This window comes from Petromyzon marinus, chromosome 32 (assembly GCF_048934315.1).
Source record: "Petromyzon marinus isolate PM22_M1 ecotype Great Lakes invasive population chromosome 32, UKy_Petmar_22M1.pri1.0, whole genome shotgun sequence".
Lineage (NCBI taxonomy): Eukaryota > Metazoa > Chordata > Hyperoartia > Petromyzontiformes > Petromyzontidae > Petromyzon > Petromyzon marinus.
The window spans coordinates 6,233,233-6,254,436 of NC_133698.1; the positions used below are offsets into that span (position 1 = coordinate 6,233,233).

At 47.0% G+C, this 21,204-nt stretch overlaps 1 protein-coding gene across 7 annotated transcripts in view; it reads right to left on the minus strand.

Annotated features, from left to right (window-relative positions):
• Nucleotides 1-277: 277 nt before the first annotated feature.
• BCL9L (BCL9 like) overlaps nucleotides 278-21,204 on the minus strand; it is a 174,305-nt gene continuing 153,378 nt past the window's right edge. For 5 of the 7 annotated variants that reach the window (XM_076071239.1, XM_076071240.1, XM_076071242.1 and 2 more), the window contains 3 exons: nucleotides 13,959-14,237; nucleotides 8,175-8,267; nucleotides 278-5,512 (listed from right to left, as the gene is read on the minus strand). In XM_076071239.1, coding sequence (XP_075927354.1) covers nucleotides 4,485-5,512; nucleotides 8,175-8,267; nucleotides 13,959-14,237 — 1,400 coding nt within the window. In that variant the 3' untranslated portion in view covers nucleotides 278-4,484. Of the gene's footprint in view, nucleotides 5,513-8,174; nucleotides 8,268-10,571; nucleotides 11,298-13,958; nucleotides 14,238-21,204 lie in introns of those variants that run through there. The other 2 variants (XM_076071243.1, XM_076071244.1) reach the window with 2 other exon arrangements.

The window sequence follows — 21,204 nt, forward strand, 5'->3', positions numbered from 1 at the left end:
CAGTCACGAAAGCTTTAAATCAAAATTTAAGTAGAACGTGTTGTCTATATTTATTTAAAGTTGCGCATTGTGATGTGACGTCATTTCTCAACCCCCCCCCCCTCATCACACATCGTCACAAATGTCTAACCCCCCCCCCCTAGGTGGGTGACATCATTTATGGACGGCCCCTAGGGAGTAAATAATTATTGCTATACGGTAATTCCAACACATCTAAAGCTAAACAAAAATGAACTCCATTTTTTTTAGAACAAATAAAAACGAGTGCTGTCACTGCTTGATTGTCGTCAAGTTTAATTAATGAAAAATGATCTGCAAACAGACCTTCTCCCACAAACATCGGAAAGGATAACCACTATATACACATAGTCTTTCTAGGACACCTAATGGTATAATAATATACAATGTTACATACAGCCGCTTGTGTACAGCGCATCGAGAACGTCGTGTAGATGCAATTTGTTATACACCTATCTTTATTAAGCGCAATACTTTAAAATATCGAACACATCGAACAGAAATCCTAAGGGGTATTGATTGAAATTCTTTTTTTTTAAAGTGTATGCTCCATTAATAAACAGCTTCGATGAAGTGAATAATATAACCAAGTTGTCATTAGTTTCCTAAATAAGTGCCAACCAATTAAGATCTGCAGGAAGTCAACAATTTCGTTACGTAATTAAACAGAACGCTTTGTTTACAGAACATTTGGGTCATTAATTCCGAACAGTAACACCACGGTTTTTTTTTAATCAGCGACAACAATCCATGAAAGGGTTTGGAAGAACCTTAATATCACACATTAACCTTTTCAGATGACAAAAGCATTGTGTAACGCCATATGGTAAATCTTCCAAATTCATTGTACGCAACAGTTTTCATGCGTGTCCACTCCGTGATAATAAACTGTTCAGCTCAGTACTTTTTTGGAAGCTTGCACTGCTCTAAATGGTATTTGTAGTGAGAGTTTAATCAGTGCTTAATTTCAGCTGGAATGGTCTAGAACACTGTTCCGGAAATTATTTTGGCACGCCATGTCCATCTCACTTTTCTCTTGACCTGATTGTACCGTACAATCCTATACACCTGTCCATAGTATCATAGGATTATAGGGTAGAACTCAGAATTATGAACAGGCATACCCTGTACTCGAGTGGAAGTGCCCTACGCCAAAAGCATCTCCTCCAAGTCGGCCTAGCAGCATTCCGGAATTGATCGAGTCGAAGATTAAGTCCTGGTTAGAAGGAACGCACAGAGTACAACGTGCTCTTCAAACTATATTTTTTTAGATTTTGACAATGTGACCAAACCTTCAAACACGCACCAACATTTTCACCAGCAGCAATCGTTGTATTTATCATTTTTCATGTTGGTTTATCTCGACCAGTTGTATTGAGTCTCCATCTGCCGTACTGACGAAGCAACATTTACAAGGTTAAGATTGAATTTGCATATCCAGTTGTACAAAGAAAATTGTTGGTAACTGCAGCAGTGGCTGCAGCCAGATGCTGTCAGAGACCGATTTTGATGTAAAAATCCTGTAACATACCGAGGTGGTTCCCATTTGACCTGAACAGAAGCACAAACACATCGCTGTATGTACTTTGAACTTCTTTCGCACCGTACGTAGCCAAGCGTGCTGATCGGAGGTGCGGGGGAAGGACAAAATCGGAAATGCCGATGCATATCAATGTGCTGCGTACACGTTCCAGATTGGTAATCCTGACATATTTTGTGCGGAATCTACAGGTTTAAGATGAAATAATTTCTGATGTAAGTTTGCCGACTTGTATAGTTTAATTTTTTTGTAATTTGTGAATTTTGTAAAGTAACACCAGGTGCCCGATGCGTGTCACATTTGCCAAACGTGAACGTGAACGTGACGTTTCAACGTCGGTGGTGATGAATGAAAAACGGCCATCCTTGCACCTTCGGGGCTGCGAGAAATGCAAGGCGTGGGTCATTGTGGGCCACCTGGAACGCATTTTGCACCCTGACCCATCTCATCAGCCACAGTGGGGTAGTGTCCCCCCCCCCCACCCCCGTATGCTCGCACAACAACCAAGGGAACAATGTCACTTGTTGGGAAAGAAACAACGAAATGCAAGAGGGCTGACCCACATACACACAAACCCATGCAAATAAACATCATAACCCAGCCAAAGCAAATGCTAAATCGTGTTATTTTAAGTTTGTAAAGAGGTTTTCTTTTTTGCAGTCACTGCTCTAAAGGTGTTTCGAACATGAATGACGTGTGAATGCACTATTAAACAAATGATGGTAAACTGTTTGGAAGTTATTTGTTAAAGGGATAATTCCCCGTTTTAAGTCAAATCTGACAAAACGGGGTTAAGAATATAGAAAGTTTTACTGTTACGCAACACGAATAAAGCTTTGCTGGCGTTATTTTTGCCCTAAGTTTAAAAAAGTGCCCGTTTGGCAACGCCCCCCCCCCCCCAACATCACAACAGCCAGCCAGCAACGACGGAGGTAGCAAAACCCTTGTAAATAACATTAATTTTGACTGCAATTAACCACACTTAAATATAAACACATCCATGGCTTAAAAACAAACGAAGAAGGATTCTGTGCAATTATTTGTTACAATACGAATAATGTATAAAAACAATGACAACAAAAAGCCACAAACTCAATTTACAAATTACGATGACCACGATATCGGGGAGACAACATTTCTGCATCGATTAATCCAGACGCAAATGAGCAATCGTTGAAATTATAATACACGCAACCTTTCCATCTGCAAATCGCGTTTCAAAACAAAACAAAAATCCCCAACATCTCCTTCACCCCAATTGAAAGGGGTATACACATTCCGAACAAGTTATATTATTATAGTATATCCGTTTTAGTACATGCTTGTGAAAGCTTCAATTGAGAGAGCTCACGGAAACAGCAGTAAAATTGGAAGATCAAAACACGAAGCTCTTAATAACGGGTGTACTTGCATCTAATGTATTTTGCTTAATCTTGCAACGTTAGCAGCCGGGCGTCCGTAATAATCCTCACACAAATATAACCTAAAACACCACACCAGATGCGATGATGTTCAATAGAGAGAAAAAAACATTTCGTTAACTAAACTTTGTATCGAGAGCACATCAGAATTAGACGAGCCCATAAAACAGAAAACAAAACGAGCCTCGATTTAGCGCAAATATCAAGGCCGCTCGATTCAATGTTTTGTGCTTCCCTTTTTCATCTTCATAACCTTGAGCAACGCAAGGCGTGCGAGCCGAGGAAGTGACTTTGCAATAACTTAGAGGCCAAAAACGCTCAAAATGTAAAAAAAAAAAGTTCACCGAAGTTCTCAAGTGCATTTCAACACGAAACAGCACTGTGGACTGCAACAACTGTTTAACATCACGTAATTATTCTTACAGGTCGTCGTCGTCGTTATTATTAAATTGGCCCTCGTGTGTCGACACGGTTACATCCAACGCGTGGAATGAGTCGTGTGCTTAAAAATGCAATACGATTCACCGTTAATGAGCACAGGCACACAACACACACACACGGCGATTCATTTGCACGAGGTTCGGACAAGTACTACGCGTGGTTCAACAATAAAAAGATATTTGTTCACCGTGCATTATCTGGCGTCCCCTGCAAACAGAGAAACATATTTACAGCAAAACATTCGGGAGGAGAAAAAAAAATGAAACAATAAAAAAACCACAAAGGGCAAAAAAAGTTTCCCTTTAATCCACATACGCTCAAATTAAGTGTCAAAAAACGTACTGTCGGTGTGAATGCGGTATAACTGTTTAAAAAAAGTTACGTCATTTAAAAAAAAAAACGTTCATCTTGGCAACTGCACAGCGGAAAATTCACCGCGGTCGCGAAGCAGAGAGCGGGGCGTCCTTTCGCGCCAAGTGCACAAAAACTCGTCCCCACGCAAAGAGGGTGAAAAAAATCGATCTCTTGTAAAATTGTAATGGGGAAAGATCTCGACACCACTCCCGCTCGCTCGTGAAATAAGCGTTCTTCTTCAAAGTCTTCGACGAAAATCATCAAAAGAACAACAACAACAACAACAAAATAAACGGCGAGCATCGCGAAGACGCCGACGAAGACGCCGGCGCTGCGAGACCCGAGAAGTTGCGGGGGCCCACACCGCTGCCTCCAAGGCGCCCGGGGGCTGGCCCTGTGCGGGAGCGGTTCACCAAGGATAAAGATTTCCCTCTAAAAGTACTTGAGTGTTCTTCCCACATACAACCTCAAATATATAAACACACGCATACACCGAGAGTACGTGCGCGTCAAGTCACACGATACCGAATGCCTATCACAAACGACCTCTGAAGTAAACACGAGGAGACGCCAAAACGAATCTTGAATATTCATCGCTCTGCTTTTTCTCACTCTCTCTCCCTTCTATTTTATTTCCCCATTTCACCTCCTCCCCCTGCTGCTGCTGCTGCTTCCGCTGCCATCCGTCCTGCAGTGTGCACGCACGCAGTTCAAATGGGCATGTTTCCTGGGTGGCCCGGCCCGTTGTTGAAGCCCATGGGCATGTCCACGGACATGCTCCTCTGCCGGAACTGCGCCGCCTGCAGCATCATTGCGCCGTGCGGCTGCCCTGCCAGCGGCGGCGCCATGAGGCCCTGCATCGGCGGCATCGGCTGCAGCGCGTCGTGCGGCCCGAACAGCACCACCTCTCCCGACGCCGACCGGCTCCTCTGCTTGCCTGGAGGAGGTCCCATCATCATGGGCAGCAAGTGGTGGTGGTGCTGCTGCTGCTGCTGCTGCGCCTGCTGCGGTGGCCCCATCATAGGACCGCCGTGGTGCTGGTGCACGCCGGGGTGGTGGTGGTGGTGATGGTGCTGCTGCTGCTGCTGGTGCTGATGGTGGTGATGGTGGTGGTGGTGCGGAGGCAGCCGTTCCACCACGCCGTGGTGCTGCTGCTGCTGCTGCGGCGGCGGCGGCGGCGGCGCCCCCAGCACGCCGTGCTGCTGCTGCTGCTGCGGTGGGTGGTGGTGGTGGTGGTGCATCTGCTGGGGCAGCTGGCTCGGGTGCAGCAAACCGTGCGGCGACGGCGGCGGGGGCTGTCCCCTGATGGGACCGCCTCCACCGCCCCTCCCCGAGAGGTTGGGCACGCTCATGGACGGCCGCAGCATGCCCGGCTCGCCCGGACCACCACCGCTGCCCGCTCCGGCCGGCACCATGCCCGGGAAACCCGCTGGGTTGGGCTGGCCCTGGGCAAATACCGACGGTTGGTGCTGCAGAGAAAATCCCTCGGATGTCGGTGGGATGGAACCGCCTCCCTGTTGCTGCTGTTGCTGCTGCTGTGAGGAGGCCTGCTGCTGCTGCTGCTGCTTCATGGATTCCGAAGGGAAGTACTGCAGGGTCTGGCTGGGCTTCTCAGAAGGGATGATACGGGAGAGGTCGAACTCCGGGATGCCCGAAGCACCCGGACGAATCACGTCCTGGAGGTCGGGGTCGCTGAGCACGGTGGAGATGCCAGGCAGCACTGGGCTGAATCCCCCGTCTGTCGAACATACACACAGAGAGCTGTCACGTACGGGTTCTACGGGGATGGCAAGTGGGGGGCATTCACCCCCCCCCACTTGCCCCTCACTCCTTACCCTCTCTTCCACCTTGAGACCCTAAAAATGTGGATTTCTTTGATATTTACCAGAGGAAATACACCACCCATGGAAGTTTCAAAATTCAACTCCAATGTATGCACAATGCATTGCTACCTCTGTTATATTCATTGATGCGCTACAGTGATCAGGTATCATCACAAACACATAGGGTGATCAATAAATCACGTCAATCGACACCGGCTGTCATTGTAATTGCGTTAATACAATAATAATTGTCAAGACAATACAATATAAATATCATATTTTTAATTATCGTCGCATTATCTTACCTATAAACTGAACGAATAAACTACTGAAATAACGGATTATTTTTCTTCCCCCCCCCCGGTTCACAACACTTCCCTACTGTTGTCAGATCATCACCACTTGACAGTTTCACAGCGCCTCCCCACGCAATGCATCTGGAGGCGCTCTTTGGCAGTCGAGCCCAGGAAGCCCAGGAAGCCCCCCCAGTGGCAGCTATCCCTGTGTGCCACAAGGTGAATTCAGCAGCGGCTGGGAATACCGCTCCGTGGTTTTTCCTAAAGAGGTCATTTGTGAGTACCCTAATGTATAAAATTTTTGGCAAAATGTAAACCATGATGACACGGGCACAAATGGCCTACTCTTTCACGAACGTCACGGGAGCACCAACGTCCAATCTTTTAAGGTGAATAACACGGCGGTATTAACGAGGGCAGGCCCTGGGCTTGAACAAGCGGCAAATGCGTCACCAGTAGGACGATGACACCACCTAGCGCTCGGGACCGACGGCCGAGGTAAACATCGACACGATTAACGAACTCCCAGGATTAATTTGGTTGCATCTTCCATCGCCAAAACACTGACAATGTTCTCAAATCGACAAAATGTGGCCCTGAATTTAATAATAAAATAATGCGAAATATGCTTTATTCGCTTTATTTTCATATGTATTATTGTATTGTTATATCCACGTGACTTTACCGAAAGACCCAAAGAATATTAATTCCTGCAGTCACGAAAGCTTTACGTCAATATTTAATTGAGACTCGTTTCTGTTTTAAGACTCGGGTAAATTAAGGCACTTGTTTGATGCTACGTCAATTTATTCCATCTAAACTAAACTGTGTAGCTCTTTTTCAGAAGCGACCTGGCCACAAATGACAGCTCAACCAAGTGGCTTATCGCGTGGAAATCTAAAGCGGCCAAAATGCACTAAACGCAGGTCGATTCTAAACGTGGAGGGGGAAAAAAAACCAAGGAGGACCCGGAGAGAAATCCACGCGACCACGGGGAGAGCGTGCAAACTCAAAATATACAGAAGGCGTCGGGGTCGGGATGGAACCCACGGCCTCCTGTATACCAGGCGCGGGAGTTAACATCTCGCCACGGCGGCGCCCCATCTTCTTGGGCTGGTGGCAAGGCGAGCCACGTGTGGGGTAATCAAGGGGAACGGAGCGGCACGACATTGTTTCATGGGGGGGGGGGGGGGGACACACATTAGACTGCCATTTAAAAGCACAAACCCACAGAAGGCATCAATTATATTTTAAAGGTTGGCCTGACAATTGCTATTCCATTGTCTCGATTTGTAATTAAGATTTCAATTACTTTGGGGGGAAAAATAGCTGCCTCACTTGTAAGTGGTACATTTAAATTGCGGTAATTATAGCCGTGTTTGGGCTCTTTTTGAATACTGTAATTTTCCCGTTCTGAGTTTTATAGTGAAATGCACAAGGCACAAAGTCCATCTGAAATACAATAAATGTCGCGAATGTAAATGTTAATCCAATATAAAGCGGAATGGCTTTCGTCAACAGTGAGATTAAAACGGCGACTTTTTATTTTGTGACCCTAACATAGAAATCGCCACCAACAACCACGCAAATTTGACATTCAGCATTTGTTGTTCTGGAGCTTCTACAACAGCCATCCTTTTATAATGCTCTGTATGACATCAACATAACCACAGTCTTTGTAGCACCTCATAGCAATGCTGCAATCAAACGTGGCTCCATTGTATGCACAGATTAAAGTCGGCAAACAAACACGACCCAGTATTTATAAACACAGTACAGGTTAATGTTTTTACCAATCAACTGTGCTTCTGGACTTTAGATGTCAGACCTCTTAAAATAGGAGAAAAGAGCATCCTGATAAAAAAAAATTAGCCCAAGGCCCAGACAGCACAGGAATTCCCACAGTCTTATTCCGTTGGTATGTCTCATCGATTTTAAAAGTATACATTTAAACTCGTATTTTCAGCCACAAGTTTGCAAACATATTCAGAATGAAACGTAAAATCATAACAAGGGGACACCTCCGTCAGTGAAGGTCCTGCTCTGTGAAATTCAATTTCTTAAAATGTTAATTTCTCCCAAGTTTAAGATTTCCCTTGTTGTGTTCCCCGAGATTATTAGTTTTGCACCACGAGAGCAGGCAGACGCGTCAAGGCCACGAGGGACGACGACCGCCGGTCACAATGCGACGGAACGCGTCCGAGATGCTCGTCCGCCCAGGAGACGGGAGAGACGGGAGAGACGGGACCGGCTCGTGCGCGAGCGCTAGGTGTATTATTACATCGCAGGATCGTGAAACTTGGCGGCGGCTTGGGGAGACCTTCATCCAGCAGTAGATTGACCATGGCTGATGATGAAGATGAGCAGGTTATGACTGAATGAAGCACAAATATTAATTCAGAATAACATTGCAACCAACTGGTAATTTGAACTGCCATAAAACTCAATACATGTATGCACGTTGTTATATATATTGTTTTACTTTTACTGGGTATGGCAAACGAAGGCTAAAGCCCAAGATCTCATGGACTTAATCTCACAGAGCTGGCATCAGCCAACCAAGCCATCCCAGCCACTTAACTCCATTGCATAGTTATTTGAAAATTGCAATTGTAATGAGTTGCCAAACACAAATGACCCACAGCCTGAGGCGCACCACGAACTAAAAATGTACAATTGCATATTTCATAGCGAGACTTTAAAAAAAAAGTTTGAAACCACATTTAACAGAAAGTGCTCATATTAAAAAAATCCAGGTCATAGTTCATTCCGCAGATAACAAACCGCATCACACAAGTGCAGATTTCCCGCTCTCCCGAATAAAGGGGAGTCAACTAAATAAAACGTCGAGATTAAACAATAACTTCCCAGTTATTCATCGCTCCTTTTTTTCCCTTGCAACATTTATATTAACACATGACGACGCTCTGCTAAAGGAATGTCATTGCCAGAAACACTGTACAAGCTGTTGGGTTAGGGAGGGGTATCGCAGGTGGTGGGGGGGGGGGGAGATCTGGCGTCAGGACATCTCTCACATGAGCAGCGCGCAATCCATCCAAACCGCCGTAGATGTTCTAAATACCGCCGCGTTTACCGCCTCGCGCGTCATCCGCAATCTCTCGTGATATCCTTTCCTTATAATTGACCTCGTTCCGGCGACTTCCTTCCACGTGACCGAAGCCCTTGACACGTGGCCTCATTATCTCTGAGAGGTGCAGCCTGGCTTCAGTCAGGCCGGGCGGTGTGTAATGGGCAACGGTTGAGCGGCGCTCCGTACGGCCTTTGCCACGGAGATGTTCAAATCTTCGCGTGCACCACGCAGGGTTGTGTCAGAACTGCCGAGTTGAGTTGGCAGTCTCCCTACCCCCGCACCTCCGATTAGCAAGGTTGGCTACAAACGGTGTAAAGGAAGCTCAACATACGTACGGAAATCGCCGTTAACAAGAGAGGAAGCCAAATCAACTGCACTGTGAACTATGATTAATAAATCTGCAGCTGTGAATAACGTACAGCTGCCAGTTTGATTGGTGAGCCAGCACTCACCGGTGGTAGAGTCACCTCCTGATCACTCCTCTATCGCTACGACCACGGTTACTTTTCCCGTGAACTTTTCTCGTCGATTCCTCCACGTGTTGAGGACTCGGGGTCAACCAGTCACTGACTGTTCCACCACACCGTGTTCAACCACCATACTCTAGGTCACAACAAAGACAAAGATCCCCCCTATAGCCTTAGCAGGCTGCTGGGGCAAGTGCTGTTAGCAAGCACCTATGACAGCCGGAACGGCACACGAGGGCATAGGTTTGCCAGTACCTCGCCCGGCCGTCTTTGCTTCCCCAGTGGCGATATTTACATACTGCAGCAGGTAATCATTTGAGGCCGAGTCGACCTAGGGGAGGCCCAGGACCAGTTCAGATAATAAGCCACTGGTGTTAGACGTGAGCGGGCATCGAACTCGGGTCGCAGGGTTCGTAGCGCAGTGTACTAACCACTACTAACCACTACCCACTCACCCACTCACTCACTCACCCACCCACCCACTCACCCTCCCACCCACTCACTCACCCTCCCACCCACTCACTCACCCTCCCACCCACTCACTCACCCTCCCACCCACTCACTCACCCTCCCACCCACTCACTCACCCTCCCACCCACTCACTCACCCTCCCACCCTCCCACCCACTCACTCACCCTCCCACCCACTCACCCACCCACCCACTCACCCACCCACCCACTCACCCACCCACCCACTCACCCACCCACCCACTCACTCACCCACCCACCCACCCACTCACCCACCCACTCACCCACCCACCCACCCACCCACCCACTCACCCACCCACCCACTCACCCACCCACCCACCCACCCACTCACCCACCCACCCACTCACCCACCCACCCACTCACCCACCCACCCACCAACCCACCCACCAACCCACCCACCCACCAACCCACCCACCCACCCACCAACCCACCCATCCACCCACTCACTCACCCACCCACCCACTCACTCACCCACCCACCCACTCACCCACCCATCCACTCACTCACCCATCCACCCACCCACTCACCCACCCACCCACTCACCCACCCACCCACTCACTCACCCACCCACTCACTCACCCACCCACCCACCCACTCACCCACCCACCCACCCACTCACCCACCCACCCACCACACTGCAGGTTACCTCAACTCTCTTTCTGCTTCTTCCTTTGCACTGCTCCACTTCGGAATTTGTTCCCACAGTCTCTTTTTTCCCCAGGATCTTATGTCCTCGCTCAATTTAAAATACTCAAATAACTGTTACCTCTCACGATTTTAATAGTGCCATTTGTTGCTGGCTGCTTGGCGTTTAGGGGCTTTTTTGGGGCCTATGATGTACAACTGTGATTTAAACAACTTACCAAAAAGGCAAAACTATCCATTGTGTCGTTCCAGCACTGAACGGTCGTTTCCGTCGGTGCTTTTGAAAGCTAGGGGTGTCTCTATAAAAGGATAGTTCTAATCATTTTCACAATGTGCACTGGATTAATTGACCAGTTGTTGATCACACGGCGCTGTTCACGTCACATTCAGTAACACGAGCAATTTCAATTTAAAAAAATGTTTTTATCCACTATGAACACAGGACAACGGGTGTCTGAATTGCACCCCGCGTCTTTTACCCAGGACATAGGCACCGACATTGAACTGACGAAAATAATCAGCGACGAGACCAAACTGCCGTAAAGCAATTTTTAGTGCAAGTGGTACGTATACGACGCGATGCATTCTGAAGCATGTCATCCTTCCTTCATACATGCCTCCAAATGGATCGACGGGAAATCCTGCAACGTGCCCATCGCTTCTTCTGGCAATCCGTCCTTTTCCACTGATAAGAAGCCGTCGGAATTGGTCTCCTAGGAGCGCAGAAATTCATTCTATTATCCGCAGCTTTCCACCGATGAGATGAGTGACCCCCTGAAGTGGTGGAAAATTCTTCCTATTCACATTTATCCACGCATAACAGGGGTCATTTCCATAGACGAAAGTGGACAACTAAACTATGTTGTATTTACCAGGGTAAGGCCCCACTGAGCTATATAGCTCTTTTTCAGAAGTGACCTGGCCACAAATTATAGATCAACGAAGTGGCTTATCACATGGAAATATATATACTCTCAACGCTTGGCGATTAGAAATGTGGAGGGGAAAACCGGACGACCCGGAGAAACATCAACGTGACCACGGGGAGAACATGAAAACTCCAAATATACAGGGGTCAGGGTCGGGATCAAACCCACGACCTCCTGTATAGCAGGCGAGGAAGTTAACATCTCGCCACTGTGGCAATAGCAGCCACGCACATCACCAGGGATAAGAGGAGCTTCGCTCTAATCATGATCAGAATCACTGTGTAGTCAGCCAAGGCATAGAGCGCATCTCAGAGCACGTGCACCGGACAGATGGAGCGAAGGAATCAGTTCGTGTGCACGTGGCAGTCGGATTATTACATCGCAGGACCATGAGAGGTGGTGGCAGTTGTGGAAGGCCTTCATCCAGCAGTCGATTGACCATGGCTGACGGTGATCATGATTACACAACAATAAGAGCAGGAGAGTGGCTGAAGTACATCTACACATACAGCACCTAGAGCACGTGGCCATGGCTATGGTTCTGTATTGAAAGCTGTTCGGATTAACTGCTGCCATTCCCCACTGCTATGCAAGCCTTGCCTCCAGATGGCAATGGGAACACATCTCATCTATGCGTTGTAAACAAGCCACTGGCTCGTCAGCGCCACACAATCGTGCGAAGCCCAGCTCTTGATCCAGAGCTTATCCTCCTAAAACTACTGGACTAATGATAAACTAAACTATTTTTTTTTACCAGGTAAGGCCTGCCTGAGCTCTATAGCTCTTTTTCAGAAGCGACCCGGTGACAAATGCTATCTTAGGGAAGTGGCATATCTTGTGGAAATTTCGAGCAGCCAAATATTCGAAATGCGTGACGTTGATTCTACGTGGCGGGGAAAACTGGAGGATCCGGAGAAAAATCCACATGACTATATGGAAATTCCAAATGTACAGGTGTCAGGTTCAGGCTGAAACCCACAAACTACTTTTTTCCAGGCGAGGTAGTTAACATCTCGCCACCGAGATGGCGAAAGTACAGCTGTTATTCGCCTGCTCTCTCCCATACTTAGTTTCTCGGCACAAGACCCGCACAAAATTGTGAGATTCCAACGTCAATCGTGGTGAGATGACACTCAATGAGTTCTGAGGCCACTAACGGACATGAGCAGGGGGAGCTAATGGAAGAAGATGGGGGAAGCCTGCACCCGTTCGTGATAAGTTAAGACTGAAAATAACCAATCAGATAAGTCTATGGGTCTCTGTGCGAGTCTGTGGGTATCTGTGCGAATAAATCGGCCTCTGTGTAAATCTATGGGTCTGTGTCAGTCTATGGGCCTCTGTGCGAGTCTACGGGTCTCTATGAAAGTCTATGGCTAGGAAGGAATAGAAGAAAATGGAGGAGGCCCTAGCCAACAGCGGGAATCACCAGGCTGATGACGTGCACAGCAAGCCATCTTGTAGGGTCAATTTGCATTTTATGCCAGTATCTAAGATGCTTCACATTACTGCTTGAAGATACACTGCATTGATCACAGTGAATCTCACGATCCCTGGTGTGCCTCATGACTTCAACACACGTGTGTACGGTGCGTACATTTTCACGTAAACTCATTGACATGCCAAGAGTTGTACTTCTCTTCACGGATTAATGAACCATGCTTTAGTCCATCAGCAGCCTAAGTGCCTATTGGGACAACATTTCCCAGAAGGCCTCAGGCAGGCAGCAAACCCTAGAACGGTTTCTACTACCTGAGCCTCATCGTCAGCGTTGGGCCTGATTAACATGTTTCTTGGGCTGTGTCTTCATTTTACCCAATCCCGTTCTGAGACATCTGCAAGTTACATGGTGAGAAGTCCCGTTCACCGCTGAATCTCGAAATACGCAAGCGCCTCAGAGCTCATTTTATTTAGAGAGGCGTAGCGCCGCCGTTTTTAAAGACATTGTCCTGACTGCAGAGAACTGCAGCGACACGACCACAACTCTACAATAGCTGGCACCAAATTGTGCCATGCGCCCTCTCGCATGGCCTTGTTGGGGAGCCTCGGTACCGATGAAGTTATTAGATTTTTTTTCCCCGGGTTCCGGTCCAATAACATATATGTACAGGTACATCATCAGAACAGAATCAGACAAAACATATTATGACATAACATACATCATCATTTGTTTGGTCCACGTACATCATCGGAAGGGGAAAATGTGAATATGTTTAACCTCGATTTAAAGCTTTCGTAACTGCAGGGATTCATCTTGAGGAAGGCTACTTGTGTTGTGGCCGAAACGTCGTGAGAATTGTATTCTGTTATTATTATTTTATTTCCATTCTACGTGACTTTACCGAAAGAACCAAGAAGATATTTAGCCTCGCGAAAGAGACCGATGAACAAGTGCTGCCCCCACTCTCTAAGTGCCCCCCCCCACCGCCATCCCCCCCAGTCTCTTACCAGTGGATGGCCCCATGTGCTTGCTGCCCATCATGTCTGGGGAAAGGCTGGGGCCTGGCGGAGGACCGGGCATGCCCTCGCTGGGAAAGGGCAGCCCCCCAGGTCCGGGCCCCCCCGGACCGGGGAAAGCGCCCCCCATGGGGATGCGAGGGGGATGCGGCGAGTGCAGGCCGCTGGCCCCGGCGGGTGGCTGGCCGTGGTGCAGAGGGGGGCCCAGGCGAGTGGGGGGCAGAGACTGGGGGTGGCGGGCGGCCATCATGGCGTCAGCCAAGGCGGATCCTGTGGGGATACACAGGAGGGGAGGGGGGAGACAAACGCGACGAGAGATAAACGTGTCAGCATTGTCAAAATCAAAATATGTATTTATACTGGGAGGAATCCGATGAGCTATAAAGCTCTTCTTCACAGATGTCGGCGAGTCCTTCGCCCAGCGGGGTGGCTCGGTGAGTTCAGCGCAAGCACGACCTTGTTACGTGACCTTGTTACGTGACCTTGTTACGTGACCTTGTTACGTGACCTTGTTACGTGACCTTGTTACGTGACACCACTCAAAGTCACCTGGACGGGACTCTCGCAGCCAGCACTGGACACGAGTGGTGGTGGGGGGGGGGATGATTCGCCACCTTCACAGTTGTGCTGAGGAAGGACCATTGCCTGCAATGTCGTCTGTTGTATTTACAATGTATATATTTTTTTACAGATATTTGTTCAAAGGGATAAGTCTTCGTTTAATATGTTCAGTCCTAAGAGCTGGTACAAAGCCACGTTTAAATGGAAAACCAACTCATATTTCATGGCTTTTTGGGCGTTCAATGGCGCAGAACTTGATGTTCATTACTGGTTGTTGTTACCGGTAATCTATTCGAGTTGGGTGGCAACCATGAAGCCCCTTGAACCAACAGGTCATCTCCCAACACATCTGGGGAGGGGATTCCCATGGGAAAACAGCCACACAGTGAAGTGGGACTACCACTCCCATTCACACGTGGCATGAACGGAACACTCGGAGCTCAATTCTATGTACGTATGCATGTATCTTGAGCTTCTTTCACACCGTATGTAGCCAACCGTGCTAATCGGAGATATGGGGGAAGGACAAACAAACTAAACACAAAAGCAGCTCTAAAGAAATTAGATTTTTCAATCGAGATTTAAAAGTGCACAGCTCCAGTGGCTTCCTCGTATCGAAAGGAATAGCGTTCCAGACGGCCGTAGAAGCGTATCTGAAAGCGCGCGATGCAAGTGACCGCCTTTGTTCGATGGCCAGCCAAAAGTGCTGGATATGTGAAAAGCACAATATATATTCAAAACACATTTTCCAATAACAGCCAATCGGGTGAACGAGGGTCAAGGGCAAAGTAAACAGTAGGTTAGCGCTGACCTTCAATACCCCTGCCACTCTAAGGTCAAGAGAACATCTCATTTGGATTTCCTAAATCACAACTGCTGAGAGCGACTGAACAATCCGTGAGGTGTGGGAAAACAAGCGCAGAGTGTAACAGGCTCCCCCATGCCAGTTTATTCCCAGAAAGTCTACAGTGGATGATATAGATTCCAACAGTGCCGGAGCACCACGTGAGTTTATACAGCATCTACAAATGCATCTAAATAAGCTGTACGACATAATGCTAAGAGGGAAGACTTTCCTCTTCTCTTACCCAAGACCGACAGTCGATTATCTAAGAGAATAAAATTCATTACGCAAACGCACGCCGTTTGCCCGCGATGCACACCCCGCCATTCTGTTTGGCGTCTTAAGATACGGTTGCGTTTAAGCTCCGAAAAATATGAATCCAATTGCGTTGTATCGTAGCATCGAACAAGCCAGGACGTAATTTTGCGCCAAATGGGCCAATGTGTTCAACCACCACACGCACAGAGAGACTGAAGGGTCGCGACGTTGAATTCGCCTGCTTCTTCCCTCGCACTGCGTGAACCTTGGAATTCACTCCCGTCGGCACTTTTCCCAAGTTGTCGTGACCAATTGGAGGAGCGCGTAAGACATGGCTCTCGAAATGTCACGCTTTTTAAGTAGGGGCCTACGTTAAAAAACGTGCGCAATGTATTTACTCTGGTGAATATCAATAAAGTACAAATACCAAAATATATTCACAGGGCCTCAGGGGTAGGGGTTGCAATCGCTCGGCCCCAATGCCCCCATGCCCCTTAGATCCACCAGTGGCGTATTCACTACTTTAAGAACGCTGTTTGTTGCTGGCCGAGAGCGGCTGATCTTTGCGCTCAGCGATCGTGATAAAAAAAACCATTGCACCCAAACCATAAACTGTCCCTCCCGCCTCCGCCCGCCCGAAACCCTCCCAGTCCACCCATTTCTGTAAGTGCTGGACATGTGAAAATCCAAATATATATTAAAGACACATTGTATGGGACGTGGTAGAGAACTAAAACTATGAACTAAACATTTTTTTTTATTTTACCAGGTAAGGCCTACTGAGCTATGTAGCTCTTTTTCACCTGGCCACAAATGATAGTTCAACGAAGTGGCTTATCATGTGGAAATGTATAGCTGTCAAATACTTGCATGCTTATAAACATTGGAGGGAAACACCGGAGGATCTGTAGAAAAATCCACGTGACCATAGGCAGAGCATGCAAACTCCAAATATACAGGCGTCAGGGTCGGGAACAAACCTGCGACTTCCTGTACACTGGGCGAGGCATTAAACGTCTCACCACCAAGACGTAAGGCAACACTAGATTGACTCTCCCTTCGAATTTCAGATGGGCACGGAGAAAATCTTTTATTCCCACATGCTTCCTAGGCAACCGTCTCCTAAACCTCCATCCGTTGAGCGCCAAAGTGACCTCCAATCAGCATCTGCAGCTGCTCCATTATTAATTTATCCCAACCGGGGGGGGGGGGGGAGCGCGTACAGTGAGGGAAAAAAGTATTTGATCCCCTGCTGATTTTGTACGCTTGCCCACTGACAAAGAAATGATCAGTCTATAATTTTAACGGTAGGTTTATTTGAACAGTGAGAGACAGAATAACAACAAAAAAATCCAGAAAAACGCATGTCAAAAATGTTATAAATTGATTTGCATTTTAATGAGGGAAATAAGTTTTTGACCCCCTCTCAATCATAAATATTTCTGGCTCCCAGGTGTCTTTCATACAGGTAACGAGCTGAGATTAGGAGCACTCTTAAAGGGAGTGCTCCTAATCTCAGCTTGTTACCTGTATAAGAGACACCTGTCCACAGAAGCAATCAATCAATCAGATTCCAAACTCTCCACCATGGCCAAGACCAAAGAGCTCTCCAAGGATGTCAGGGAAAATATTGTAGACCTACACAAGGCTGGAATGGGCTACAAGACCATTGCCAAGCAGCTTGGTGAGAAGGTGACAACAGTTGGTGCGATTATTCGCAAATGGAAGAAACACAAAAGAACTGTCAATCTCCCTCGGCCTGGGGCGCCATGCAAGATCTCACCTCGTGGAGTTGCAATGATCATGAGAACGGTGAGGAATCAGCCCAGAACTACACGGGAGGATCTTGTCAATGATCTCAAGGCAGCTGGGACCATAGTCACCAAGAAAACAATTGGTAACACACTCCGCCGTGAAGGACTGAAATCCTGCAGCGCCCGCAAGGTCCCCCTGCTCAAGAAAGCACATATACATGCCCGTCTGAAGTTTGCCAATAAACATCTGAATGATTCAGAGGACAACTGGGTGAAAGTGTTGTGGTCAGATGAGACCAAAATGGAGCTCTTTGGCATCAACTCGCTGTTTGGAGGAGGAGGAATGTTGCCTATGACCCCAAGAACACCATCCCCACCGTCAAACATGGAGATGGAAACATTATGCTTTGGGGGTGTTTTCCTAAGGTGACAGGACAACTTCACCGCATCAAAGGGACGATAGACGGGGCCATGTACCGGCAAATCTTGGGTGAGAACTTCCTTCCCTCAGCCAGGGTATTTAAAATGGGTCGTGGATGGGTATTCCAGCATGGCAATGACCCAAAACACACGGCCAAGGCAACAAAGGAGTGGCTCAAGAAGAAGCACATTAAGGTCCTGGAGTGGCCTAGCCAGTCTCCAGACCTTAATCCCATAGAAAATCTATGGAGGGAGCTGAAGGTTCGAGTTGCCAAACGTCAGCCTCGAAACCTTAATGACTTGGAGAAGATCTGCAGAGGAGTGGGACAAAATCCCTCCTGAGATGTGTGCAAACTTGGCAGCCAACTACAAAAAAACGTCTGACCTCTGTGATTGCCAACAAGGGTTTTGCCACCAAGTACTAAGACATGTTTTGCAGAGGGGTCAAATACTTATTCTTAGTTCTTTCGGTAAAGTCACGTTGAAGGGAAACAATAAAATAATAAAAATATATATAAAACAATAAAAAAAATTCACGACGTTTCGACCATAACACAAACGGTCGTCTTCATTATAATGCAAATCAATTCATAACATTTTTGACATGCGTTTTTCTGGATTTTTGTTGTTGTTATTCTGTCTCTCACTGTTCAAATAAACCTACCATTAAAATTATAGACTGATCATTTCTTTGTCAGTGGGCAAACGCACAAAATCAGCAGGGGATCAAATACTTTTTCCCTCACTGTATGGTGGTGTGACGAGACGTAACGACGTTTAAAAGCTAATGCGCGGAACATCACAATCTCTTTTACACACTTGTAATGGGGGCTTATGTTTGCAGGAAAATAATTTCATTAAAACTGGCAAAGGAGAAAAAAAATCCAATTAACCGTCATCTTATTGAACAAGTAATTAATATTTCCAACTTTTTTTCTCTCTATCTCTCTCTCCCCCTCCCCCGAGCGTCTCCACCAGCTGAGTGGATGTATCACCTCCTAATTAGATTCAAAATAATTGCTGCTCGCGTGTTGTTCAGCAGGAAACGGGATGTAATGGTAAAGAGACCGAAAATAGACAGTAACACCCCTGAGGATGCGGATAAATAGGAGAGGCTTACATTGCCCGCGATTGCACTTTAGCTGAAGAGTGAACGGAGAGGCGCGCATGTGAGAGCTTGAATTGTTACGACCGCAGGGCCCCAATGCAGTCATCGGTACTGCATCGTGATCGTTCAGCCAGCAGTGGATGGAAATCGCCTGACAATCGCGATGCTCCTCATCGCAGTGACAGTGTCTCAGCGGTTCACGATCGGAATAACGCGAGTTGAAATCCTGGGTGGGGGTTTTGACTCGGCCCATCATCCCCCCAGGTTGTGGGCAAGTCAACAGTGGATGTCGTCCTATGGATAGACTTGCCCCTGCCATAGGATTATGGAGTTTACACCACTGGCTCAGGGCGGTAAACGGGATATGAGCGCCGATGCCTCAATGCTCATTTGAGGAGGAATTCAATTTGACTGTTTTTATCATAATAGTTGAGCTTATACAGGAATGGAACAATATATTAATCTATTTGACTGTGTGATGCATTCATTTAATTTAGAAGGATGTCTAGCCCCTGCAGGGCTTCATAAATTAGTTTTACAAATTAGCTGTGTATTTGAAATTAGGCTGAGCCAAATAATGTACCATTAGTTGAACGCCAGCTGGGACACAGGCGTTAAAAGAAATAGATTTTTTTTTAAAAAACTTTGCTAGAAATAGTCAAAGCATTGAAAGGATGCTACCTCCTTTTGCGCATTGTCTCGAGACCACTGGAGAACATTTACAGTGAGGGAAAAAAGTATTAGATCCCCTGCTGATTTTGTACGTTTGGCCACTGACAAAGAAATTATCAGTCTGTAATTATAATGGTAGGTTTATTTGAACAGTGAGAGACAGAATAACAACAACAAAATCCAGAAAAACGCATGTCAAAAATGTTATAAATTGATTTGCCTTTTAATGAGGGAAATAAGTATTTGACCCCCTCTCAATCAGAAAGATTTCTGGCTCCCAGGTGTCTTTTATACAGGTAACGAGCTGAGATTAGGAGCACACTAGGAGCACACTCTTAAAGGGAGTGCTCCTAATCTCAGCTTGTTACCTGTATAAAAGACACCTGTCCACAGAAGCAATCAATCAATTCAATTCCAAACTCTCCACCATGGCCAAGACCAAGAGCTCTCCAAGGATATCAGGGAAAATATTGTAGACCTACACAAGGCTGGAAGAGGCAACAAGACCATAGCCAAACAGCTTGGTGAGAATGTGACAACAGTTGGTGCGATTATTCGCAAATGGAAGAAACACAAAAGAACTGTCAATCTCCCTCGCCCTGCGGAGCCATGCAAGATCTCACCTCGTGGAGTTGCAATGATCATGAGAACGGTGAGGAATCAGCCCAGAACTACACGGGAGGATCTTGTCAATGATCTCAAGACAGCTGGGACCATAGTCACCAAGAAAACAATTGGTAACACACTACACCGTGAAGGACTGAAATCCTGCAGCGCCCGCAAGGTCCCCCTGCTCAAGAAAGCACATATACATGCCCGTCTGAAGTTTGCCAATGAACATCTGAATGATTCAGAGGATAACTGGGTGAAAGTGTTGTGGTCAGATGAGACCAAAATGGAGCTCTTTGGCATCAACTCAACTCGCCGTGTTTGGAGGAGGAATGCTGCCTATGACCCCAAGAACACCACCCCACCGTCAAACATGGAGGTGGAAACATTATGCTTTGGTGGTGTTTTTCTGCTAAGGGGACAGGACAACTTCACCGCATCAAAGGGACGATGGACGGGGCCATGTACCGTCAAATCTTGGGTGAGAACCTCCTTCTCTCAACCAGGACATTGAAAATGGGTCGTGGATGGGTATTCCAGCATGACAATAACCCAAAACACACGCCAAGGAGTGGCTCAAGAAGAAGCACATTAAGGTCCTGGAGTGGCCTAGCCAGTCTCCAGACCTTAATCCGATAGAAAATATGTGGAGGGAGCTGAAGGTTCGAGTTGCCAAACGACAACCTCGAAACCTTAATGACTTGGAGAAGATCTGCAAAGAGGAGTGGAACAAAATCCCTCCTGAGATGTGTGCAAACCTGGTGGCCAACTACAAGAAACGTCTGACCTCTGTGATTGCCAACAAGGGTTTTGCCACCAAGTACTAAGTCATGTTTTGCAGAGGGGTCAAATACTTATTTCCCTCATTCAAATGCAAATCAATTTATAACATTTTTGACATGCGTTTTCTGGATTTTGTTGTTGTTATTCTGTCTCTCACTGTTCAAATAAACCTACCATTAAAATCATAGACTGATCATTTCTTTGTCAGTGGGCAAACGTACAAAATCA